Source organism: Oncorhynchus nerka, linkage group LG24 (assembly GCF_034236695.1).
Source record: "Oncorhynchus nerka isolate Pitt River linkage group LG24, Oner_Uvic_2.0, whole genome shotgun sequence".
Classification (NCBI taxonomy): Eukaryota; Metazoa; Chordata; class Actinopteri; order Salmoniformes; family Salmonidae; genus Oncorhynchus; species Oncorhynchus nerka.
This window is the reverse complement of record NC_088419.1, coordinates 84,355,298-84,381,191: the sequence shown is the minus strand read 5'-3', so window position 1 is coordinate 84,381,191 and position 25,894 is coordinate 84,355,298. Positions and strand designations below refer to the sequence as shown.

The 25,894-nt window shown below is 42.2% G+C and overlaps 1 protein-coding gene across 2 annotated transcripts in view; it reads left to right on the top strand.

Moving 5' to 3' along the window:
* Nucleotides 1-25,894, top strand: part of LOC115123456 (low-density lipoprotein receptor-related protein 8-like) — a 421,425-nt gene that overhangs the window by 201,995 nt on the left and 193,536 nt on the right. For both annotated transcript variants that reach the window (XM_065009221.1, XM_065009220.1), the window contains exon 3: nucleotides 7,331-7,453. In XM_065009221.1, coding sequence (XP_064865293.1) covers nucleotides 7,331-7,453 — 123 coding nt within the window. The remainder of the gene's footprint in view (nucleotides 1-7,330; nucleotides 7,454-25,894) is intronic.

Below are 25,894 nucleotides of genomic sequence, written 5' to 3'. Positions count from 1 at the left end.
CACACACACACACACACACACACACACACACACACACACACACACACACACACACACACATACACACACACACACACTAGGGGTGTGAACGTTTAAGCGTTAAAATTGGGATTGTTAATGTTAAGAAAAATAAGCTAGTTAGCTAGGCTAATTGAGACTGCATAACTTTAACTGTGCGGTTTCTCTCAGTCCATTCATAGCAGCTGTTATGGTGTTGGTGTTGTAGCCTGTCCTTCTCATTTAACTTTTAGTTATATCATTTTAATTACATCTTTGATTTATTAGCCTAGATACACTATATATACAGCAGTATGTGGACACCCTTTCAAATGAGTGGATTCGGCTATTTCAGCCACACCCATTGCTGTATCAAGCACACAGCCATGCAATCTCCATAGACAAACATCGACAGTAGAATGGCCTTACTGAAGAGCTCAGTGACTTTCAATGAGGCACAGTCATAGAATGTCACCTTTCCAACAAGTCAGTTGGTCAAAGTGCTGTTGTTGTGAAGTGGAAACTTCTAGAAGCAACAACGGCTCAATGGCGGCTGTGATGTAAAGCTCGCCCCAATTGGACACTGGAGCAGTGGAAACGCGCAGTGGAAACGCAAGTCAGTTAAGAACAAATTCTTATTTACAATGAATGCCTACCAAAAGGCAAAAGGCCTCCTGCGGGGACGGGGGCTGGGATTAAAATAAATAAATAAATACAATATAAATATAGGACAAAACACACATCACAACAAGAGAGACAACACTACATAAAGAGAGACATAGCAAGGCAGCAACACATGACAACACAGCATGGTAGCAACACAACATAACAACAACAATACATCACACAAAGCAGCCACAACTAGAGACAACAATACATCACACAAAGCAGCCACAACTGTCAGTAAGAGTGTCCATGATTGAGTCTTTGAATGAAGAGATTGAGATAAAACTGTCCAGTTTGAGTGTTTGCTGCAGCTCGTTCCAGTCGCTAGCTGCAGCGAACTGAAAAGAGGAGCGACCCAGGGATGTGTGTGCTTTGGGGACCTTTAACATAATGTGACTGGCAGAACGGGTGTTGTATGTGGAGGATGAGGGCATCAGTAGATATCTCAGATAGGGGGTGTGAGGCCTAAGAGGGTTTTTATAAATATGCATCAACCAGTGGGTCTTGCGACGGGTATACAGAGATGAACAGTTTACAGAGGAGTATAGAGTGCATTGATGTGTCCTATAAGTTGCATTGGTGGCAAATCTGATGGCCGAATGGTAAAGAACATCTAGCCACTCGAGAGCACCTTTACCTGCCGATCTATAAATTATGTCTCCGTAATCTAGCATGGGTAGGATGATCATCTGAATCAGGGTTAGTTTGGCAGCTGGGGTGAAAGAGGAGCGATTACGATAGAGAAAACCAAGTCTAGATTTAACTTTAGCCTGCAGCTTTGATATGTGCTGAGAGAAGGACAGTGCACCGTATAACCATACTCCCAAGTACTTGTATGAGGTGACTACCTCAAGCTCTAAACCCTTAGAGGTAGAAATAACACCTGTGGGGAGAGGGGCATTCTTCTTACCAAACCACGTGACCGTTGTTTTGGAGGTGTTCAGAACAAAGTTAAGGGTAGAGAAAGCTTGTTGGACACTAAGAAAGCTTTGTTGTAGAGCATTTAACACAAAATCCGGGAAGGGACCAGCTGAGTATAAGACTATCATCTGCATATACATGGTTGAGAGAGCTTCCAACTGCCTGAGCTATGTTGTTGATGTAAATTGAGAAAAGTGTGGGGCCTAGAATCGAGCCTTGGGGTACTCCCTTGGTGACAGGCAGTGGCTGAGAAATCTGATTTTCTGACTTTATACACTGCGCTCTTTGAGAGAGGTAGTTAGCAAACCAGGCCAAAGACCCCTCAGAGACAACAATACTCCTTATCCGGCCCACAAGAATGGAATGGTCTACCGTATCAAAAGCTTTGGCCAAGTCATAAAAATAGCAGCACAATATTGCTTAGAATCAAGGGCAATGGTGACATCACTGAGGACCTTTAAGGTTGCAGTGACACATCCATAACCTGAGCAGAAACTAGATTGCATACCCGAGAGAATACTATAGACATCAAGAAAGCCAGTCAGTTGATTATTGACAAGTTTTTCAACACTTTTGATAAACAGGGCATAATAGAAATAGGCCTGTAACAGTTAGGATCAGATTGATCTCCCCCTTTAAATAAAGGATGCACCGTGGCTGTCTTCCAAGCAATGGGAACCTCCCCAGAGAGGAGAGACAGGTTAAAAAGGTCAGAGATAGGCTTGGTGATGATAGGGGCAGCAACCTTAAAGAAGAAAGGTTCTAAACCTTCTGACCAACATGGTTTTTTGAGGTCAAGTTTAAGGAGCTCCTTTAGCACCTTGGACTCAGTGACCGCCTGCAGGGAGAAACTTTGTAGCTGAATGGAAGCAAGTTTACGCAGAAGCTTCCCAAATCTATGGAAAGCCTTCCCAGAAGAGTGTAGGCTGTTATAGCAGCAAAGGGGGGACCAAATCCATATTAATGCCCATGATTTTGGAATAAGATGTTCGACAAGCAGGTGTCCACATACTTTTGGTCATGTAGTCTTATCTCCTAATAACTTGTCATACGAAGGCTCTAGTTCAATGTCTGTAGCCTGCTGCCAGTTTGATGACTTGTGATTGGCTGACAACAACAACAAGCTACTCGCGCAGCAGCAGCATAAATTATACAATGTATTGTGAAATCTGTGAATATTTTTTTTTTAAGGAAAACTTTTTTTTAAAGGAAAACATAACTCACACACACACACACACACACACACACACACACACACACACACACACACACACACACATGCTCTCAACACACTCTTAAATTCCTCCTCGATTCTTTATATCCGATTTATGAATTATATCGCTCCTCTGAAAAGCTTTCTTCCCCCACTGATCAGAACGCAGCCAGGGACCATCCATTTCCTGTCTCTCTCCCCTCCACTTCCTGCCATGGGGACCAGCCTGTGATGCGTTCAGAGTATGCCAGCTCTTTGAGATACTGTCAGTGGTGAGATTAGAACCCATCACCACAAGCCTAACAGTCCCTTTGTTTACATCACATCTCAAGATGGTGGACAGATCCTTCCATCTGTTAGTGGCCCTACCTCATCTTATCTTAAATGAGCTGCCGGAGACACATAAAGGATAGTGGGTCACAGGGCGTTTGGAGGTGGAAAGGTATCACCCACGCTGATTAGTGGAATCTAAAACAGAATGAAATGAGCTGAGCAAAGCGGCCATCATTGCCTGCTTCAGCCCTCCAACAAAGCTTATCAACACCTATAATCAACATTATTTAGGTGATGGGGTGCCATTTCAGATGCAGCACTAGGCTAACATAGACAGGGCAATCACACCATACCAGGTTTCCCCTTCATTGTTAGTGTAGTGATGTAGCTATACATTACATGGTCTCCTTCCCTGTGATGCTGAGAAGGCATTGTGAGGTAAATGGAGTGTGGTGATGTAGCTATACATTACATGGTCTCCTTCCCTGTGATGCTGAGAAGGCATTGTGAGGTAAATGGAGTGTAGTGATGTAGCTATACATTACATGGTCTCCTTCCCTGTGATGCTGAGAAGGCATTGTGAGGTAAATGGAGTGTGGTGATGTAGCTATACATTACATGGTCTCCTTCCCTGTGATGCTGAGAAGGCATTGTGAGGTAAATGGAGTGTGGTGATGTAGCTATACATTACATGGTCTCCTTCCCTGTGATGCTGAGAAGGCATTGTGAGGTAAATGGAGTGTGGTGATGTAGCTATACATTACATGGTCTCCTTCCCTGTGATGCTGAGAAGGCATTGTGAGGTAAATGGAGTGTAATGATGTAGCTATACATTACATCGTCTCCTTCCCTGTGATGCTGAGAAGGCATTGTGAGGTAAATGGAGTGTGGTGATTGAACGACTTGGAGGATCCTGACCTTCACCTGTTTTCTTGTGGTCCTCTGTTGCTTTGTTGTCACGGCGACGTGGCAGATCCCTGAGAGGCGTTCCGGGGGCTCTGAAAACATCCCAGGTCAGCCGAGTCTATCAGTAATCATGGTGGCCCCTGGAGCGTGTCATTGGGAGAATGTCAGTGGCTCCGAGAGGAGCGCCCGACTCCTAGAGCTTCCTGTCTTCTTTCAGGTGATCCTGGGTGGGACCTGTTCTATAGGATAATTCATAGAAATCACCAGGAATGAGAAATAATAACACCCGTTCTGCTTGGGCTGAGACAGGGCTGTCTCTGTGCCTGTGCCTGTGCCTGTGTCTGTGTGTGTGTGTGTGTGTGTGTGTGTGTGTGTGTGTGTGTGTGTGTGTGTGTGTGTGTGTGTGCGCGTGCGTGCGTGCGTGCATTTCTCGTTTGTGGATATACTGTATGTATTATACTCATGGCCTCACACCTTTTACAGTGCGGTAAAGGTCTTCTATATGGATGACGATCTCATGCCGCGTCTCAGCTGGCGCACGATTGAAATATGTGTTTCTCTGTGTGTCAGCAGCTCTGTCCACGTTCGAGGGGGAATGTGTGTATGCATAATTATTAGCATTTTTGTGTGTGGCGTTTGTTTGTGCGTGTGTGTATGTATGTGCTTGTGTGTATTTATGCATGTGTGTGTTTGCCACGTCTTCGTGTGGCCCTGGGGATCTTGATGCATAAGTCATAATCAGCAAATCCTTGAGGCAGATGTGGACAAATGCCCAGATTACTGTCTCACACACACACACACACACACACACACACACACACACACACACACACACACACACACACACACACACACACACACACAGTGCTGGCAGATAAAGTAACATAAATTATATGAGGGTATAGGGATGGAGGTAGAGAGGGGGCCTCCCTGTGAGAGACATGCCCTGGTATCAGGCTGTGTGTGTGTGTGTGTGTGTGTGTGTGTGTGTGTGTGTGTGTGTGTGTGTGTGTGTGTGTGTGTGTGTGTGTGTGTGTGTGTGTGTGTGTGTGTGTGTGTGTGTGTGTGTGTGTGTGTGTGTGTGCAGGGATGTAGGTGTTTCTGTTATAGCTGTCGGGGAAAATATCTCGTCCTCCTCGTATCCCATGATGATGTAGACTAATTTCCCCATGATGTTCCTCTCATGCGTTGTCTGTCTGTGACGTCTCTTAGATGATGTCAGGCAGTAACATGTTGGAACATAATAGGGAAGTTCTGAGTGGTTGAAAAAGTCCCCACTTGTCATACTCAGGTAAAAGTATAGATACCTTAATAGAAAGTTACTCAGGTAAAAGTATAGATACCTTAATAGAAAGTTACTCAGGTAAAAGTATAGATACCTTCAAATTCCTGATAGCAAAGCAGACAGCAGGGGCACACTCCAACACTCAGACATCATTTACAGATAGCCAGGGTCACACTCCAACACTCAGACATAATTTACAGATAGCCAGGGTCACACTCCAACACTCAGACATAATTTACAGATAGCCAGGGTCACACTCCAACACTCAGACATCATTTACAAATAGCCAGGGTCACACTCCAACACTCAGACATCATTTACAGATAGCCAGGGTCACACTCCAACACTCAGACATAATTTACAGATAGCCAGGGTCACACTCCAACACTCAGACATAATTTACAGATAGCCAGGGTCACACTCCAACACTCAGACATCATTTACAGATAGCCATGGGCACACTCCAACACTCAGACATCATTTACAGATAGCCATGGGCACACTCCAACACTCAGACATCATTTACAAAAGGTACATTTGTGTTTAGTGAGTGCGCCAGATCAGAGGCAGCAGAGATGACCACGTGTTCTCTTGATAAGTCTGTGAATTAGACCATTTTCCTGTCCTGCTAAGCATTTCAAATGTAACGAGTACTTTTGGGTGTCAGGTAAAATGTGTGGAGTAAAAAGTACATTATTTTATTTAGGAATGTCGTGTTGTAAAATTAAAAGTTGTCAAAAATATAAAAAGTAAAGTACAGATACCCTCCAAAAACTACTTAAGTAGTACTTGAAAGTATTTTTACTTAAGTACTTCACACCACTGGAAATTCCTAATGATGTGAGTGCTGAAAGGTGTAGGCCTGATAGTTCTTCTCCTATACTTTGTGCTTCACCACACTATGTTCCTGTTGTGTTATGAGACCCTACGATGAGACACTGTGGAGGCATCAGTGATTTGAACCCCCAGTCTGGCCATCCAAGGTGTAGTAATACATCAACAACAGGTTACTAGCCTCTAGTTTCCCAAGCCAGACTGGGCTAGGCCGTAGAAATCCTCACACTTCACTACAGTCATTCTGACTAGTGCTATTGTAACCTACATTACATGCAGTAACTGTAGTGGACATTTTTAGGCTAAAATGTTTAGGCTACCTAGCCTCTCCCCAGCCAGGCTAGGCCCCTAGCGATCCGCCTCAAACTGCAGTGTTTCTGACTAATGTGCCTCTAACCTACATTTTAGTTTAGTGTCGTAACAAAGGCACAACGCTGATTAAACCAAAGCCTATAAATGAGGAAGAGAACAGGACAGTTACAGGCTTACTCTGCCATTTGTTAGTCCTAGCGTGTGTTATTCATCAGGCTAACAGAGTGGGGCATTACTCTCTCGCAAGAGGCGAGTGCTTTCTCTTGTTCAGGGTTCTCCCTGTCGAGAAGAAAGAGCTTTAGCTCTCCCTGTGACAGGCTCAAGTGCTCCAATTTTCCCTGCCTGCTCCGCTCCGCTCTGAAAGAGGGACTGGAGAATGGTTTATATGGGTTAGGAGGCTGGCCATCTAACAACAGCCTGGACTGGCTGCATTCTCTGGGCACTGAGACAAATGGACAGATTTAGGGAGGTATTTGTAAAGAGAGTCTAGTTAGCCTGTATGAAATGAAGCTTGCATATGGCCACTTTGTAGTTGGCTTATTAGATAGTGGACCTGATTGTAAAACCTGACCTTGAGTATTCCTTTTGTTTGTTCAAATCAAGACTCACTTAGCTTACCTTTCTTTCTTTCTTTCTTTCTTTCTTTCTCTCTCTCTCTCTCTCTCTCTCTCTCTCTCTCTCTCTCTCTCTCTCTCTCTCTCTCTCTCTCTCTCTCTCCCTGTCTCTCTCTCTCTCCCTGTCTCTCTCTCTCTCCCTCTCTCTCTCTCTCTCTCTCTCTCCCTGTCTCTCCCTCTCTCTCTCTCTCTCTCTCTCTCTCTCTCTCTATCTCTCTCTATGTCTCTCTCTCTCTCTCTCTCTCTCTCTCTCTCTCTCTCTCTCTCTCTCTCTCTCTCTCTCTCTCCCTCTCTCTCTCTCTGTTGCAGCGAAGAAGACGTGTGCCACCACAGACTTTGCTTGTAAGAATGGCCAGTGTGTTCCCCAGCGGTGGCGTTGTGACGGTGAGCCGGAGTGTGCTGATGGATCAGACGAGGCCGATGCTACATGCAGTAAGTTTCTTACACTCTCTTACACTCAGTAAGTTTCATACACTCAGTAAGTTTCATACACTCAGTAAGTTTCATACACTCAGTATGTTTCATACACTCAGTAAGTTTCTTACACTCAGTATGTTTCATACACTCAGTAAGTTTCATACACTCTCTTACACTCAGTAAGTTTCATACACTCAGTAAGTTTCATACACTCAGTAAGTTTCATACACTCAGTAAGTTTCATGCACTCAGTAAGTTTCATACACTCTCTTACACTCAGTAAGTTTCATACACTCAGTAAGTTTCTTACACTCAGTAAGTTTCATACACTCAGTAAGTTTCATACACTCAGTAAGTTTCATACACTCTCTTACACTCAGTAAGTTTCATACACTTAGTAAGTTTCTTACACTCAGTAAGTTTCTTACACTCTCTTACACTCAGTAAGTTTCATACACTCTCTTGCACTCAGTAAGTTTCTTACACTCAGTAAGTTTCTTACACTCAGTAAGTTTCATGCACTCAGTAAGTTTCATACACTCAGTAAGTTTCTTACACTCAGTAAGTTTCTTACACTCTCTTACACTCAGTAAGTTTCTTACACTCATTAAGTTTCATACACTCTCTTACACTCAGTAAGTTTTTCTTACACTCAGTAAGTTTCATACACTCAGTAAGTTTCATACACTCAGTAAGTTTCATACACTCAGTAAGTTTCATGCACTCAGTAAGTTTCATACACTCAGTAAGTTTCTTACACTCAGTAAGTTTCTTACACTCAGTAAGTTTCTTACACTCTCTTACACTCAGTAAGTTTCATACACTCTCTTACACTCAGTAAGTTTCTTACACTCAGTAAGTTTCATACACTCAGTAAGTTTCTTACACTCAGTAAGTTTCTTACACTCAGTAAGTTTAAAACACTATCTTACACTCAGTAAGTTTCTTACACTCAGTAAGTTTCATACACTCAGTAAGTTTCATACACTCAGTAAGTTTCTTACACTCAGTAAGTTTCATACACTCAGTAAGTTTCTTACACTCAGTAAGTTTTTACAAACAGTATGTTTCATACACTCAGTAAGTTTCTTACACTCAGTAAGTTTCATACACTCAGTAAGTTTCATACACTCAGTAAGTTTCTTACACTCAGTAAGTTTCATACACTCAGTAAGTTTCTTACACTCAGTAAGTTTCTTACACTCAGTATGTTTCATACACTCAGTAAGTTTCTTACACTCAGTAAGTTTCATACACTCAGTAAGTTTCATACACTCAGTAAGTTTCATACACTCAGTAAGTTTCTTACACTCAGTAAGTTTCTTACACTCAGTAAGTTTCATACACTCAGTAAGTTTCTTACACTCAGTAAGTTTCATACACTCAGTAAGTTTCATACACTCAGTAAGTTTCTTACACTCAGTAAGTTTCTTACACTCAGTAAGTTTAAAACACTCTCTTACACTCAGTAAGTTTCATACACTCAGTAAGTTTCATACTCAGTAAGTTTCTTACACTCAGTAAGTTTCATACACTCAGTAAGTTTCATACACTCAGTAAGTTTCATACACTCAGTAAGTTTCTTACACTCAGTAAGTTTCATACACTCAGTAAGTTTCATACACTCAGTAAGTTTCTTACACTCAGTAAGTTTAAAACACTCTCTTACACTCAGTAAGTTTCTTACACTCAGTAAGTTTCATACACTCAGTAAGTTTCATACACTCAGTAAGTTTCATACACTCAGTAAGTTTCTTACACTCAGTAAGTTTAAAACACTCTCTTACACTCAGTAAGTTTCATACACTCAGTAAGTTTCATACTCAGTAAGTTTCTTACACTCAGTAAGTTTCATACACTCAGTAAGTTTCATACACTCAGTAAGTTTCTTACACTCAGTAAGTTTCTTACACTCTCTTACACTCAGTAAGTTTCATACACTCTCTTACACTCAGTAAGTTTCATACACTCAGTAAGTTTCTTACACTCAGTAAGTTTAAAACACTCTCTTACACTCAGTAAGTTTCTTACACTCAGTAAGTTTCATACACTCAGTAAGTTTCATACACTCAGTAAGTTTCTTACACTCAGTAAGTTTAAAACACTCTCTTACACTCAGTAAGTTTCTTACACTCAGTAAGTTTCATACACTCAGTAAGTTTCATACACTCAGTAAGTTTCTTACACTCAGTAAGTTTCATACACTCAGTAAGTTTCTTACACTCAGTAAGTTTCATACACTTAGTAAGTTTCTTACACTCAGTAAGTTTCTTACACTCTCTTACATTCAGTAAGTTTCATACACTCAGTAAGTTTCTTACACTCTCTTACACTCAGTAAGTTTCATACACTCAGTAAGTTTCATACACTCAGTAAGTTTCTTACACTCAGTAGGTTTCATACACTCAGTAAGTTTCATACACTCAGTAAGTTTCTTACACTCAGTAAGTTTCATACACTCAGTAAGTTTCTTACACTCAGTAAGTTTCTTACACTCAGTAAGTTTCATACACTCAGTAAGTTTCATACACTCAGTAAGTTTCATGCACTCAGTAAGTTTCTTACACTCAGTAAGTTTCATACACTCAGTAAGTTTCATACACTCAGTAAGTTTCATACACTCAGTAAGTTTCTTACACTCAGTAAGTTTCATACACTCAGTAAGTTTCTTACACTCAGTAAGTTTCTTACACTCTCTTACACTCAGTAAGTTTCTTACACTCTCTTACACTCAGTAAGTTTCATACACTCAGTAAGTTTCATACACTCAGTAAGTTTCTTACACTCAGTAGGTTTCATACACTCAGTAAGTTTGATACACTCAGTAAGTTTCTTACACTCAGTAAGTTTCATACACTTAGTAAGTTTCTTACACTCAGTAAGTTTCTTACACTCTCTTACATTCAGTAAGTTTCATACACTCAGTAAGTTTCTTACACTCTCTTACACTCAGTAAGTTTCTTACACTCAGTAAGTCTCTTACACTCAGTAAGTGTCATACACTCTCTTACACTAGGATTGTGTCGGAACAAAATAACACAATAAGCCTTGAAGACATATCAATGCCACACACCTGCTCTCCTCACACACACATTCTCAGACACATGCTCACACACACATTCTCAGACACATGCTCACACACACATTCTCAGACACATGTTCACGCACACTCTGATACACATGCTCACACACATGCCAGACTCACAGCTTGACATCCAACAGAACATTGCCTCCAGCTCAGAGGTGAATGAGGAAGCTGTGGGTTGGAAAACCTTAACCAGCCAGCCAGAGCAGTGAGCCTGAACTGCATTGTGGGCAACTGATTCATCCCCATCTCATCTGAGCCGCTGCACCTGTAATTCCTTGTTTCTAAAAATGAAGGTGTTTCCTTTTCTTACCTCTGTCTTTCCTCACTTAGTAGCCTTAGGGCTGTGTGTGTGTGTGTGTGTGTGTGTGTGTGTGTGTGTGTGTGTGTGTGTGTGTGTGTGTGTGTGTGTGTGTGTGTGTGTGTGTGTGTGTGTGTGTGTGTACCCGCATGGGTGTGTGGAGAGAGATGGCACATCACAGCAGTGCTTTGCGGTGCTGATTGGAGTCTTGTCTCTGACCTAGAATGATAACTTTCCTTGGGGTTGTTCCAGGTGCAAACACACAGATATATACACACAGATATATAAACACAGATATATACACACAGATATATACACACAGATATATACACACACATATATACACACAGATATATACACACAGATATATAAACACAGATATATACACACAGATATATACACACACATATATACACACAGATATATACACACACATATATACACACAGATATATACACACAGATATATAAACACAGATATATACACACAGATATATACACACACATATATACACACAGATATATACACACAGATATATAAACACAGATATATACACACACATATATACACACACATATATACACACACATATATACACAGATATATACACACAGATATACACACACACATATATACACACAGAAACCATGCCCACCTCCATCCATCAGAACAAACCATGTCTACACACACACACACACACACACATGAACAAAACACACACACACACACACACACACACACACACACACACACAGAGACCACTGACCCCGTACCTCTTGTGCACCCCTGTCACAGTAAGACAGACCTGAGGTCACCTCTACACCCTGTAATGGCATTCCACAGTGTTCCGCGCTACGCTCCCTTCCTGCTGATTAATTACCAAGGATTCACGGCGGGCTGTGCCCCATTTTTCATAATTACCTCTGGCATATGATCCGTGTACCGGGGCTCCATACTTGGGCAGTGCAGGGAGGCATTTTTGCACGCCTCTATGTATGACTTTTTAATGCAGTAGTAATGACTTAGCCATTGATCAAGCCATCCATGGGCATGACTGTACGGAGACGGCCGTGAGATGACAGCAATTTCTTTATAGCCATAACTCACCTGCTCCTACCAAGGGGTGACGGCAATATGCTAGACTCTATCGTAGGATAATCATAGAGCTGTTATAAACTCATATAGTCTCATGTGTCTATAAAACAATCATAGTCAAGGAACTGTCAACTGTGTGAGAAAGACATTCAGGAATTAATTACGGCCTATAGGGAGTGTGTCAGTGACCTGGCATGGGCCTTCATATCCTCAAAACGTTGTACCATTGAGAGCATCTTGACTGGCTGTATCACCAATTGGTATGGCAACTGCTTGGCATTCGACCGCAAGGTACTATAGAGGGTTGTGCGTACAGCCCAGTACATCACAAATCATAGACTTATTCTCTCTGCTACTGCACGGCAAGCAGTACCGATGCACCAAGTCTGGAACCAACACTATGTACAGTATAGTGTTCTCTGCTTGCTGGTTAAAATGACAACACAACAAGGCAGATGTCTCTCTCCTTGCCTCTCCTTGTCTCTTCTCTTGTCTCTCCTCTTGTCTCTCCTTGTCTTTCTTCTTCTCTCCCCTTGTCTCACCTCTTGTCTCTCCTCTTGTCTCTCCTCTTGTCTCTCCTCTTGTCTCTCCCCTTGTCTCTCCTTGTCTTTCTTCTTCTCTCCCCTTGTCTCTCCTCTTGTCTCTCCTCTTGTCTCTCCTTGTCTTTCTTCTTCTCTCCCCTTGTCTCTCATCTTGTCTCTCCTCTTGTCTCTCCCCTTGTCTCTCCTCTTGTCTCTCCCCTTGTCTCTCCTCTTGTCTCTCCTCTTGTCTCTCTCCTTGTCTCTCCTCTTGTCTCTCCACTTGTCTCTTCTCTTGTCTCTCCTCTTGTCTCTCCCCTTGTCTCTTCTCTTGTCTCTCCTCTTGACTCTCCCCTTGTCTCTCCTCTTGTCTCTCCTCTTGTCTCTCCCCTTGTCTCTCCTCTTGTCTCTCCTCTTGTCTCTCCTCTTGTCTCACCTCTTGTCTCTCCCCTTGTCTCTCCTCTTGTCTCTCCTTGTCTTTCTTCTTCTCTCCCCTTGTCTCTCCTCTTGTCTCTCCTCTTGTCTCTCCCCTTGTCTCTCCTCTTGTCTCTTCTCTTGTCTCTCCTCTTTTCTCTCCTCTTGTCTCTCCTCTTGTCTCTCCTCTTGTCTCTTCTCTTGTCTCTCATATTGCTCCTTCCTACAGCACTGTAGGTAAAGGATAACTACTATATGGGTCTGGTCCGCCAACAGAACAGCAGTTGCAAGCAATTTTCAGTAGCAATCTGAAGGAAAGAGCAGGGCTGGAAATTGTGGAGTGTGTCGAGATGTGAAAATGAGTGACCTTGGGCTGCCGTTTAGGGGGGGACATTGTGTGCGTGCGTGCGTGCGTGTCTGTGTCTGTCTGTGTGCGTGCGTGCGTGTCTGTGTCTGTCTGTGTGTGTGTGTGTATTTGTGATGGTGGGTTACAGTCTCACCTAGGGATGTGACAAATGTAAAAATGTTTTCCATGTTTAAACTGTCATTTAAAAAAATAATTTAAACTTTTTATAAAACGTCTTAAAATGACGTGAATTTACAATCCATATATGGTAACCTTAACCACACTGCTAACCTTATGTCTAACCTTTACCTTAAATGTACTTCTTTTTTTATTTTTTATTTTAAAAAAATAAAAAATTCTCCCAATATAGGCAATTTTGACTTAATGGCTGTGGTAACTAGTGGAAACCCTACCAGACAGCACTTATCTTACTGCTCTCTCCCAACCATTTGGGGCGGCAGGATAGCCTAGTGGTTAGAGCGTTGGACTAGTAACCGAAAGTTCATATCCCCGAGCTGACAAGGTACAAATATGTCGTTCTGCCCCTGAACAGGCAGTTAACCCACTGTTCCTAGGCCATCATTGAAAATAAGAAATTGTTCTTAACTGACTTGCCTAGTTAAATAAAGATACATTTTTTTTTTAAATTCAGTAACAATGGTATTAATGGCGTTTTAGGTTCTCTGTTGTGTGCCTCTCCTCCATGTTCTCAGTTGTCAGTATGTACTGCATGTCCCACTTCTCATCAATGTGATGGCTTTTTGCAGTGATGTATGTGTTCATAGACCAGCAATCTGTTATTAACGCCACGTATGGTGTTTGTGAGAGCTTGCGCTTTGTACTTGCAGATCAATCATTGTTCAATCTCTCCATCAGGGTCGTCACGGTTGCCATTGGGGTATTGAAGCTGACATCTTCTACCATTGACAATGGCTGCATATCAACCTCAATCATTTCTGCCAACAACAGGTCTCAGTGTGCCTCTCTTTCAGCATGGCACCCGTACTGCCTCGCAAAGTTTGCATTTCATCACCTCTCATTTCACTTCTCAAAGTATTGCCACACAGCACTCCGCTGCTGTCACTTCCTTGTCACACTCTCTGCCATTTTTCCAACTGTTGTTAATGACGATGACATGTGGAGCACTTTATATCCATGTCAAATCATTTGAAAGATGTATATCTCTTCCTACTTACAGCATTGTTGCGTTAGCTATTTGTTTAATTTACATTTTTACCTTTATGATGATGATCAGGACCTAAAAAAGGTTTTTGGTTGGGAATTTTCCTAAATGTTGACAATCCTAAATTAATTTAAACGTTTAAAGGTCACACCGCTGCCAGTGTGTATTGGGTCAGCCACTGTCCAGGCCCAGAGACACCTCTAAAAGATAGAAGCCAGCAAGAGGCAGAGAACACAACACACAGACACTATGCTGGACAGGTATAACCCTGGGCCCCAGAGTGGTGCAGTGGTCTAAGGCACTGCATCTCAGTGCAAGAGGTGTCATTACAGTACTACATCTGGCTGTGATTGGGAGTCCCATAGGGCGGTGCACAATTGGCCCAGTGTTGTCTGGGTTTGGCCGGGGTAGGCTGTCATTGTAAAATAAGACATTCTTAACTGATTTGCCTAGTTAAATTGACTTATTTTTTTTAAAGCTGAGGAAAGGGGTTTGTCTGGGTAACAAGCGCAACACTGCACAGCAAGCAATGTGTCTGTGTGTGTGTGTGTGTGTGTGAGTGAGCATGGCTTCCTGCCTGTGTGCATGGTGTGTGTGCGTGCCTGCGTACCTCAGGGCTCTGATGAAAGGTTACATACAGTTGAAGTCGGAAGTTTACATACACCTTAGCCAAATACATTTAAACTCAGTTTTTCATAATTCCTGACATTTAATCCTTGTAAAAATTCCCTGTTTTAGGTCAGTTAGGATCACCACATTATTTTAAGAATGTGAAATGTCAGAATAATAGTTAAGAGAATGATTTATTTCAGATTTGATTCCTTTCATCACATTCCCAGTGGGTCAGAAGTTTACATACACTCAATTAGTATTTGGTACCATTGCCTTTAAATTGTTTAACTTTAGAGGTTGACAGATTATGATTTTTCAATCCCGATTATGATTATTGGAGGACCAAAAAGGGCCGATACCGATTCATTATTTGTAATAATGACAATTACAACAATACTGAATGAACACTTATTTTAACTTAATATAATACATCAATAAAAATCCATTTAGCCTGTTCAATTTAGTTCAAATAATGCAAAAACAAAGTGTTGGAGAAGTAAAAGTGCAATATGTGTAAGGGATTTCCTCTTCTTCCGAAGAGGAGAGGCGAGAAGGCTCAGAGGACCAATATGCGGCGTGGTAAGTGTCCATGGTTCTTTTAATAAGAAAATGTAAACATGAACAACTGAATACAAAAACAATAAACGTGGAATGAACGAAACCCAAAACAGTACCGTGTGGTGGAAAAACACAGACACTGAAACAAACACCCACAAACACACAGTGAAACCCAGACTACCTAAGTATGATTCTCAATCAGAGACAACTAATGACACCTGCCTCTGATTGAGAACCATACTAGGCCGAAACATAGAAATCCCCAAATCATAGAAAAACAAACATAGACTGCCCACCACAACTCACACCCTGACCATACTAAATAATGACAAAACAAAGGAAATAAAGGTCAGAACGTGACAATAAAGGTCAGAACGTGACAATAAAAAAGCTAACGTTTCAGTTCCTTGCTCAGAACATGAGAACATATGAAAGCTGGTGGTTCCTTTTAATATGAGACTTCAGTATTCCAAGGTAAGAGGTTTTAGGTTGTAGTTAATATAGTATTCATAGAACTATTTCTCTCTATACCGTTTGTATTTCATATACCTTTGACTATTGGATGTTCTTATAGGCACTTTAGTATTGCCAGTGTAACATTTGAACCCTAACTGTGCTCGAACCAGGAACACATCGACGACAGCCACACTCGAAGCAGCGTTACCCATCACTCCACAAAAGCCGCAGCCCTTGCAGAGCAAGGGGAATAACTACTCCAAGTCTCAGAGCGAGTGACGTTTGAAACGCTACCTAGCTAGCCATTTCACATCGGTTACACCAGCCATTAGGCTGATAGGCTTGAAGTCATAAACAGCTCTGTGCTTGCAAAGAGCTGCTGGCAAAACGCACGAAAGTGCTGTTTGAATGAATGCTTACGAGCCTGCTGCTGCCTACCACCGCTCAGTCAGACTGCTCTATCAAATCATAGACTTAATTATAACATAACACACAGAAATACGAGCCTTTGGTCATTAATATGGTCGAATCCGGAAACTATCATTTCGAAAACAAAACGTTTATTATTTCAGTGAAATACGGAACCGTTCGGTATTTTATCTAACGGGTGGCATCCCTAAATCTAAATATTCTTGTTACATTGCACAACCTTCAATGTTATGTCATAATTACTTCAAATTCTGGCAAATTAGTTCGCAATGAGCCAGGCGGCCCAAACTGTTGCATATACCCTGACTCTGCGTGCAAGAAAAGTGACACAATTTCACCTGGTTAATATTGCCTGCTAACCTGGATTTATTTTAGCTAAATATACAGGTTTAAAAATATATACTTCTGTGTATTGATTTTAAGTAAGGCATTGGTGTTTATGGTTAGGTACACATTGGAGCAACGATACGCACCGCATCGATTATATGCAACGCAGGACACACTAGATAAACTAGCAATATCATCAACCATGTGTAGTTATAACTAGTGATTATGATTGATTGATTGTTTTTTGTAAGATAAATGTAATGCTAGCTAGCAATTTACCTTGGCTTCTACTGCATTCGCGTAACAGGCAGGCTCCTGGTGGAGTGCAATAAGAGGCAGGTGGTTAGAGCGTTGGACTAGTTAACTGTAAGGTTGCAAGACTGGTTCCCCCGAGCTGACAAGGTGAAAATCTGTCGTTCTGCCCCTGAACAAGGCAGTTAACTCACCGTTCCTAGGCCGTCATTGAAAATAAGAATGTGTTCTTAACTGACTTGCCTAGTTAACTTCTTGACGCTACCCATCCCGTTAGCGGGATAATTTTCATCAACAACTGCAGAATTGCAGAGCGCCACATTCAAATAATATTACTAAACATATTTATATTCATGAAATCAAGTGCAATATAGCAAAACACAGTTTAGCTTTTTGTTAATCCACCTGTCGTGTCAGATTTTGAAAATATGCTTTACAGCGAAAGCAATCCAAGCATTTGTGTAAGTTTATCGATCACTAGACAAAACATTATGAACACCTAGCATCAAGTAGCTTGGTCATGAAAATCAGAAAAGCAATAAAATGAATCGCTTACCTTTGATGATCTTCGGATGTTTTCACTCACCAGACTCCCAGTTACACAATAAATGTTCCTTTTGTTCCATAAAGATTATTTCATATCCAAAATACCTCCGTTTGTTTGGCGCGTTATGTTCAGAAATCCACAGGCTCGAGCGGTCACGACAACGCAGATGAAAATTCCAAATGGTATCCGTAATGTCCACAGAAACATGTCAAACGTTTTTTATAATCAATCCTCAGGTTGTTTTTAAAATATATAATCGATAATATATCAACCGCGACTGTCATTTTCAGTAGGAGAGGGAGAGACAATGGCTGCCCAAGCTCTGTTGTGCAAAACTCATGCGAACACCTGACGCGATGTTATCTTTCTCGCTCATTTTTCAAAATAAAAGCCTGAAACTATGTCTAAAGACTGTTGACACCTTGAGGAAGCGATAGGAAAAGGAATCTGGTTGATATCCCTTTAAATCGAGCGAAGGCAGGCTATGGAACATGGAGCCACTTCCTGGTTTGATTTTCCTCAGGTTTTCACCTGCAATATCAGTTCTGTTATACTCACAGACAATATTTTGACAGTTTTGGAAACTTTAGAGTGTTTTCTATCCTAATCTGTCAATTATATGCATATTCTAGCATATGGGCCTGAGAAATAGGCCGTTTACTTTGGGAACGTTATTTTTCCAAACATAAAAATAGTGCCCCCTAGCGTAAAGATGTTAAATAAAGGTATATATATACTGTTATGAAAACTTGAAATCGGCTCAAATTAATCGGCCATTCCGATTATTCGGTCGACCTCTATTTAACTTGGGTCAACCGTTTCGGGTAGCCTTCCACAAGCTTCCCACAATAAGTTGGGTGAATTTTGGCCCATTCCTCCCGACACATGCTTTTTAAGTTCTGCCCACACATTTTGGGATTGAGGTCAGGGCTTTGTGATGGCCACTCCAATACCTTGACTTTGTTGTCCTTAAGCCATTTTTCCACAACTTTTGAAGTATGCTTGTGGTCATTGTCCATTTGGACGACCCATTTGCGACCAAGCTTTAACTAGCTTGAAATGTTCTTTCAATATATCCACATCATTTTCCCCTCTCATGATACCATCTAGTTTGTGAAGTGCACCAGTCCCTCCTGCAGCAAAGCACCCCCACAACATGATGCTGCCACCCCCGTGCTTCACGGTTGGGATGGTGTTCTTCGCCTTGCAAGCGTTCCCTTTTTTCCTCCAAACATAACGATGGTCATTATGGCCAAACAGTTCTATTTTTGTTTCATCAGACCAGAGGACAGTTCTCCAAAAAGTCAGATCTTTGTCCCCAGTTGCAAACCGTAGTCTGGCTTTTTTATGGTGGTTTTGGAGCAGTGGCTTCTTCCTTGCTGAGCAGCTTTTCAGGTTATGTTGATTTATAGGACTCATTTTAATGTGGATATATATACTTTTGTACCTGTTTCTTCCAGCATCTTCACAAGGTTCTTTGCTGTTGTTCTGGGATTGATTTGCACTTTTCGCACCAAAGTACATTCATCTCTAGGAGACAGAACGCGTCTCCTTCCTGAGCGGTATGAAGACTGCGTGGTCCCATGGTGTTTATACTATTGTGGTACCTTCAGGCATTTGGAAATTGCTCCCAAGGATGAACCAGGTCTACAATTTTTTCTCTGAGGTTTTGCCTGATTTCTTTGGATTTTCCATGATGTCAAGCAAAGAGGCACTGAGTTTGAAGGTAGGCCTTGAAATACATCCACAGGTATACCTCCAATGGACTCAAATGATGTCAATTAGCCTATTTTCCAAGCTGTTTAAAGGCACAGTCAACTATGTGTATGTAAACGTCTGACCCACTGGAATTGTGATACAGTGAATTATAGGTGAAATAATCTGTCTGTGTGAACAATTGTTTAAAAAATGTATTGTTTCATGCACAAAGTAGATGTCCTAACCAACTTGCCAAAACTATAGTTTGTTAACAAGACATTTGTGGAGTGGTTGAAAAACAAGTTTTAATGACTCCAACCTAAGTGTATGTAAACTTCCGACTTCAACTGTATGTCATGTTGGAGATGTGAGGGTTGTGTGTCGGAGAGTGGAGGTCTACATAGGGTGGTATTTTAAAGGCTACTGATGGTGAGGAGCTGCTCAACTCCTGGAAACACACACACATGCTGATTTTGCTGAGAATGAGGATGATTTGCAGCAATCAAGACTTTGTATGGACCTCAATCCCCATATCAAAATAGTGTTGACTCTAGAACCCCATTGGAGAAGCATATTCAGTCACTGAAAGGCAGTGACGTGGTCGACTCCAGCATATCATCTGCCCCAATTCCCCAAAGCTCAATCCATAGTTTACAGGGGTTCTCAAAATTGGAGAAATCAGACTAATAAGATCATGTATATTCTCCCAGTTTTCTGAATCCACACAGCCTGACCTCCGAAACAAAAACAGAAACGAAAAGCCTTTTGATCTCGTTTGATTTTTCAATTCCACATTGTCACTTCAATTTTACATTATTTTGTAAAGATGAAATTCAAAGCATTATCAAAGAGATATTCATATAATCTGGTGCTTGACTGTGGTTGGGCTGGGCCAAGGACTAGTGTGTTGATGGACAGCAGGCAGGGCAGAGCAGAAGTGTGTAAAGCATTAAGAGGAAGGTGATTCTGTGAGGCATTTCATCTGATTACTGGACTTCTTGTTAAGACTCGTTATATCCTAATCAAGGTCGAGTCACTGGGAGTTCCTCTCACACAGATTGATCCTGGAGTGTTGTGTGTGTGGTGGGAGGTCTCTGTGTGTGTGTGTGTGTGTGTGTGTGTGTGTGTGTGTGTGTGTGTGTATGTGTGGTGTGTGTGTGTGTGTGTGTGTGTATGTGTGTGTGTGTGTGTGTGTGTGTGTGTGTGTGTGTGTGTGTGTGTGTGTGTGTGTGTGTGTGTGTGTGTAAATGCTTGTGTTTGTGTGTAAGTTTGCTCATCCCCGATTAAGACATTGATTGAGCTATAACGGACATAGTCAATATAACTATTAATTCAGCACTTTTGAAATGTACACTACCGTTCAAAAGTTTGGGGGAACCTTACAATTTTTCTTGTTTTATTGTCTTTATTAGGGTAATATCAAAAGTAGGTCCATTGTTTATACGGAAAATATGAACAAGTTATTATACTGCAGCATTAAATGAAGTTTTGCATCTCGCGCTCTTTGGTTTTTCCCTTTCATGGTTTGAGTGCGAGTAGCCCTATAGTAGGCCAGCATTTATAGTATATTGCGGCAAACACAACATTACAGTTGGAACTTAATTTGGACAAGGAAAATGGCTCAACAAAATGAAATAAAACACTTGTTGCATATTGAAAGAGCTGGTTTAAACCTTCACAATAGTGTTGAACAGGCTAGGCATGTTTTACCGCAATTACCAACAAAGGCGAGTACCTACCGTAGGACTACCCAAAAAATGACAGCAATAGGCTAATGATATTTATTTTTACAAATGGCTTATAACCTATCTTAAACTAAATACTGAGCACAAAATTAAAGAGACTTTTCGAATTTAACCAATAAAAATGTCTTAACAAAATTAAACAAAGCACTCTTTTCATATTTAAAGATCTGGTTTAGATTCTTGAATAGGCCTACAATAATAATAATTGTAAAACAAATGATAATAAATATGAAAATTATTTTGAATATTGCGTCAAACATGAATAGTGATATGCACACAGACCGTTTGGCCACACCAACATTCTTCTGGTCTGTGTCCACTATGATATTAAAACTTGTTCCCGAGGACATTCCCCTTGTCGGCTTCTTTTCACTCCACTTTACTTCAATGAAAAAATATTCCATCTTCGCAATCAACAGTAACATAGGCCAATGCTCCTTTCACTCTCTCTCCCTCTCTCTCTCTCTCTCTCTCTCTCTCTCTCTCTCTCTCTCTCTCTCTCTCTCTCTCTTCAGTAAGCGCATGTGAGATAAGCAGCCGGAACCAGTTTTAGCAAGACAGCTATAAGTTTTATTGAGTTGCAATTCGCAGTTCTCATCACCTCACACACAATTCAATTAATAGAGGAGGGGTCCAAATACATTTTAATTGCACATAACCGAGACCCGTGGCAATTATATCAGACCCGACCCAGATCTGGGGCAAAAGTCAGAATTTAGGACCTGGACCTGCTTTGTTCCCATGTCGGATCTCGGAATTCCGGGTCTGTTGGACCCATGAAGACCTCTAGTGGGAGCTACTGTGGTTGTGGACTTTCTCTAGAGCTGTTGGCACTCATATTGGCAGGTTTTGGGTGTTCTTTGAAAGTGTTTTGTTGCTATCCCACTTATAGCTAAATAAATACAGACACAAAACTGAAAGTGTAGAGTCAGTCAATCAATCAAATGTATTTATAAAAACCTTTTTACATCAGCTGATGTCACAAAGTGCTGTACAGAAACCCAGGCTAAAACTGCAAACAGCAAGCAATGCAGGTGTAGATACTGTCTTGACTTTCTCAAGTAGCATTTATCCTCCATCTTAATCTGCCACACATTCCCTCACTTCTCTCCTCTACCTCTCTGTCTATTCCCTCTCTCTCCAGGGCTCAGAGTGACTCATTCCCTCACTTCTCTCCTCTACCTCTCTGTCTATTCCCTCTCTCTCCAGGGCTCGGAGTGGCACATTCCCTCACTTCTCTCCTCTACCTCTCTGTCTATTCCCTCTCTCTCCAGGGCTCAGAGTGGCTCATTCCCTCACTTCTCTCCTCTACCTCTCTGTCTATTCCCTCTCTTTCCAGGGCTCAGAGTGGCACATTCCCTCACTTCTCTCCTCTACCTCTCTGTCTATTCCCTCTCTCTCCAGGGCTCAGAGTGGCACATTCCCTCACTTCTCTCCTCTACCTCTCTGTCTATTCCCTCTCTCTCCAAGGCTCAGAGTGGCACATTCCCTCACTTCTCTCCTCTACTCTACCTCTCTGTCTATTCCCTCTCTCTCCAGGGCTCAGAGTGGCACATTCCCTCACTTCTCTCCTCTACCTCTCTGTCTATTCCCTCTCTCTCCAGGGCTCAGAGTGGCTCATTCCCTCACTTCTCTCCTCTACCTCTCTGTCTATTCCCTCTCTCTCCAAGGCTCAGAGTGGCTCATTCTCACAGCCCTTCAGACACTCTGTCAATCCACGTAACATCCTATTATTCCTGCAAAGCAGAACTGGTCCTTCAAGTAAAGTTCATAGACAGCAAAACTGTTCATAGTTGGTTTTGTGAGTTCTACAGCTCCTGTTTGAGGTGATGTGTGTAATCCGTTGTTGTTACAAAGTCATTGAAACCGCCACAGTAATAAACATATCAGAGGTTGTATATCCTGACTGTTCATTTCTGTTGAGATGTTTACTCCCAGTCTTGCTGTTAATACATCTTCATTAGCTGTCCTGACCTGTTTACCTGTACTCTGTTGTGGTAACTGTCTCTCTCTTTCTCTCTCTCCCCCCTCACCCTCTCTCTTTCTCCCTTCCTCCCTCCCCCCTCTTTCAGTATTAGTTCACCACCTCATCTGTAGTGCAGCCTATGTTAACTTTGTCTGTTCCATGGAGCCTGAGCCAGAGACAATAGGGGGTTGTATTCTAGTGCGGTGCAGGAGTAGTGCTGTAGTTCATTATTCTGAATATGAGGGAAAGAAGGATCCAGTCAGATGCTCTGCCCGGAACGACTTTAATTTCATGCTCCAGGCTGCGGAGCTGCAGGACTATTTCCCATGTGGCCGACGGCCTCCCCGTTCCCTCCTCCCGTAAGCCCCCACCAGAGCCGTACAGACACTCGGGTTGCCCCCAACTCAGTCCGGGCCTCAGTGCTGGCTGATTGCTCCTTAGCCAAAGTGCTAGTGCTGTGTAGGCGTTTTAATGAGATTGCTATCAGAGTTAGCCATAGATGGCCCCCCTGGCAGCCCAGAGAGAAGAGAAAAGGAGAGAGGAGAAAGATGTAGAGTAAAAGAGAGGGGATGATACATAGAGAAACAGGAGAAGAAGAATAGAAGGGAAGAAAAGTGAGAAAAGAGAAGAAAGAGAAGATAAAGATACAAGGGGAGAGAGTTCAGTGTTGGATATAATTTATACGTGCTATAGCTGGAGTGTTTCACTCATTGTCCTTGTCTAACTTTGCCCCTTCTTCTCATATTAACACTGCGAGGCGTGAGAAGAGGAGATCTGACGAGAGGTGAGGAGAGGAGAGGTGAAGAGTTGAGGCGAGGCTTGACTTTGAGTGTTTCCATGTGTGGTTAACAGAGTGACAAACAGCAAACTGAGGAGATCACTTATGTCTTAATTAACACCCTTTTCTCTCTCTCTCTCTCTCTCTCTCTCTCTCTCTCTCTCTCTCTCTCTTTCTCTCGCTCTCTCTCTTTCTCTCGCTCTCTCTCTCTTTCTCTCACTCTCTCTCGCTTTCTCTCTCTCTCTCTCTCTCTCTCTCTCTTTCTCTCGCTCTCTCTCTCTCTCTTTCTCTCGCTCTGTCTCTCTTTCTCTCTTTCTCTCACTCTCGCTCTCTCTCTTTCTCTCTTTCTCTCTCTCTCTCTCTGAGTGCCTGACTTTCCCTCTTAACTCACCACTTCCTCTGCTGTGATTGGCTGGGTCGGTCGTGCAGCTAGCTAATTTATCATCGCTGTGAACTAGACCTCTGATTGGCTGGATTTGCACACTAATTTGTTGGTGGGATGATTGATGTTACTGCGGGGTCTTATTTTCCTGGTTCTGTTCTACTGGGGTCTGAGGAATGAGGCTTGATTCAGTTTGACTGGCTAAATTGACGAATAGAATAGTTGCAAACGTGCAAACTCCGCCCATCTGGCACTCCGGGGAAAGTTAAAGTATCTGAAAGACTTTGAATAGTATTTGAACCCAGGTCTGACAGAGAGTTTGATGTATGAGGCTGCAGGAAGAAATGGGATCGTGTTCTGCTGCTGTAGACTGAGGGTCAGTGGGCTGCTCTCTATATGGGTCCTTACACACACACACACACACACACACACACACACACACACACACACACACACACACACACACACAAACACACACGCACAAACACAAACACACGCACACACACACACACATACACACACACACACACACACACACACACACACACACACACACACTGCTTGCCGCCAGAAGCTCTAGGGAGTCTGGTCTGGGGTCTAGAGTCCACAGTGGGGTGAGTGTGTGCTTGGACACACACACACACTGCTTGCCGCCAGAAGCTCCAGGGAGTCTTGTCTGGGGTCTAGAGTCCACTGTGTGGTGAGTGTGTGCTTGGGCATCGATGTGGTGTGTGTGTTTTGAAACTGTGCTTATAAATAATTCAACAGAAAGTGTTTAATGTCACCTCCAGAAGTTTGTGGAAAACACCTTTCTAAGGCCTCTGTTTACTGAAATACCTCATTCTGATCAGCCCTTCTCATCGTTTAGTTAACATCAACAATTAGCTTATGTGGAAATACAGTATTTATAACTTCAGTAGTAATTCATCAAGCCTTTATACATTACCGTCTGCATCTTATTCCATATGAATTCTCTAACATCTATAGTCACACAGGATATACGCTGAGTGTACAAAACATTAGGGACACCTTCCTAATATTGAGTTACACCCCCTTTTACCTTCAGAACAGCCTCAATTCGTCGGGGCATGGACTCCACAAGGTGTAAAAACCATTCCACAGGGATGCTGGCTCATGTTGACTCCAATGCTTCTCACAGTCGTGTCAAGTTTTCATCAAGGTTCTCTCTGTACTTTGCTCCGTTCATCTTTCCCTTGATCCTGACTAGTCTCCCAGTCCCTGCTGCTGAAAAACATCCCCACAGCATGATGCTGCCACCACCATGCTTCATCGTAGGGATGGTGCCAGGTTTCCTCCATATGTGACACTTGGCATTCAGGCCAAAGAGTTCAATCTTGACCAGATAATATTTTTTCTCATGGTCTGAGAGTTTGCCTTTTGGCAAACTCCAATGTGGCTGTCATTTGCCTTTTACTGAGGAGTGGCTTCCATCTGGCCACTCTACCATAAAGTGCAATATGTGCCATGTAAGAAAGCTAACGTTTAAGTTCCTTGCTCAGAACATGAGAACATATGAAAGCTGGTGATTCCTTTTAACATGAGACTTCAATATTCCAAGGTAACAGGTTTTAGGTTGTAATTAATATAGTATTTATAGGACTATTTCTCTCTATACCATTTGTATTTCATATATCTTTGATTATTGGATGTTCTTATAGGCACTTTAGTATTGCCAGTGTAACAGTATAGCTTCCGTCCCTCTCCTCGCTCCTACCTGGGCTCGAACCAGGAACACATCGACAA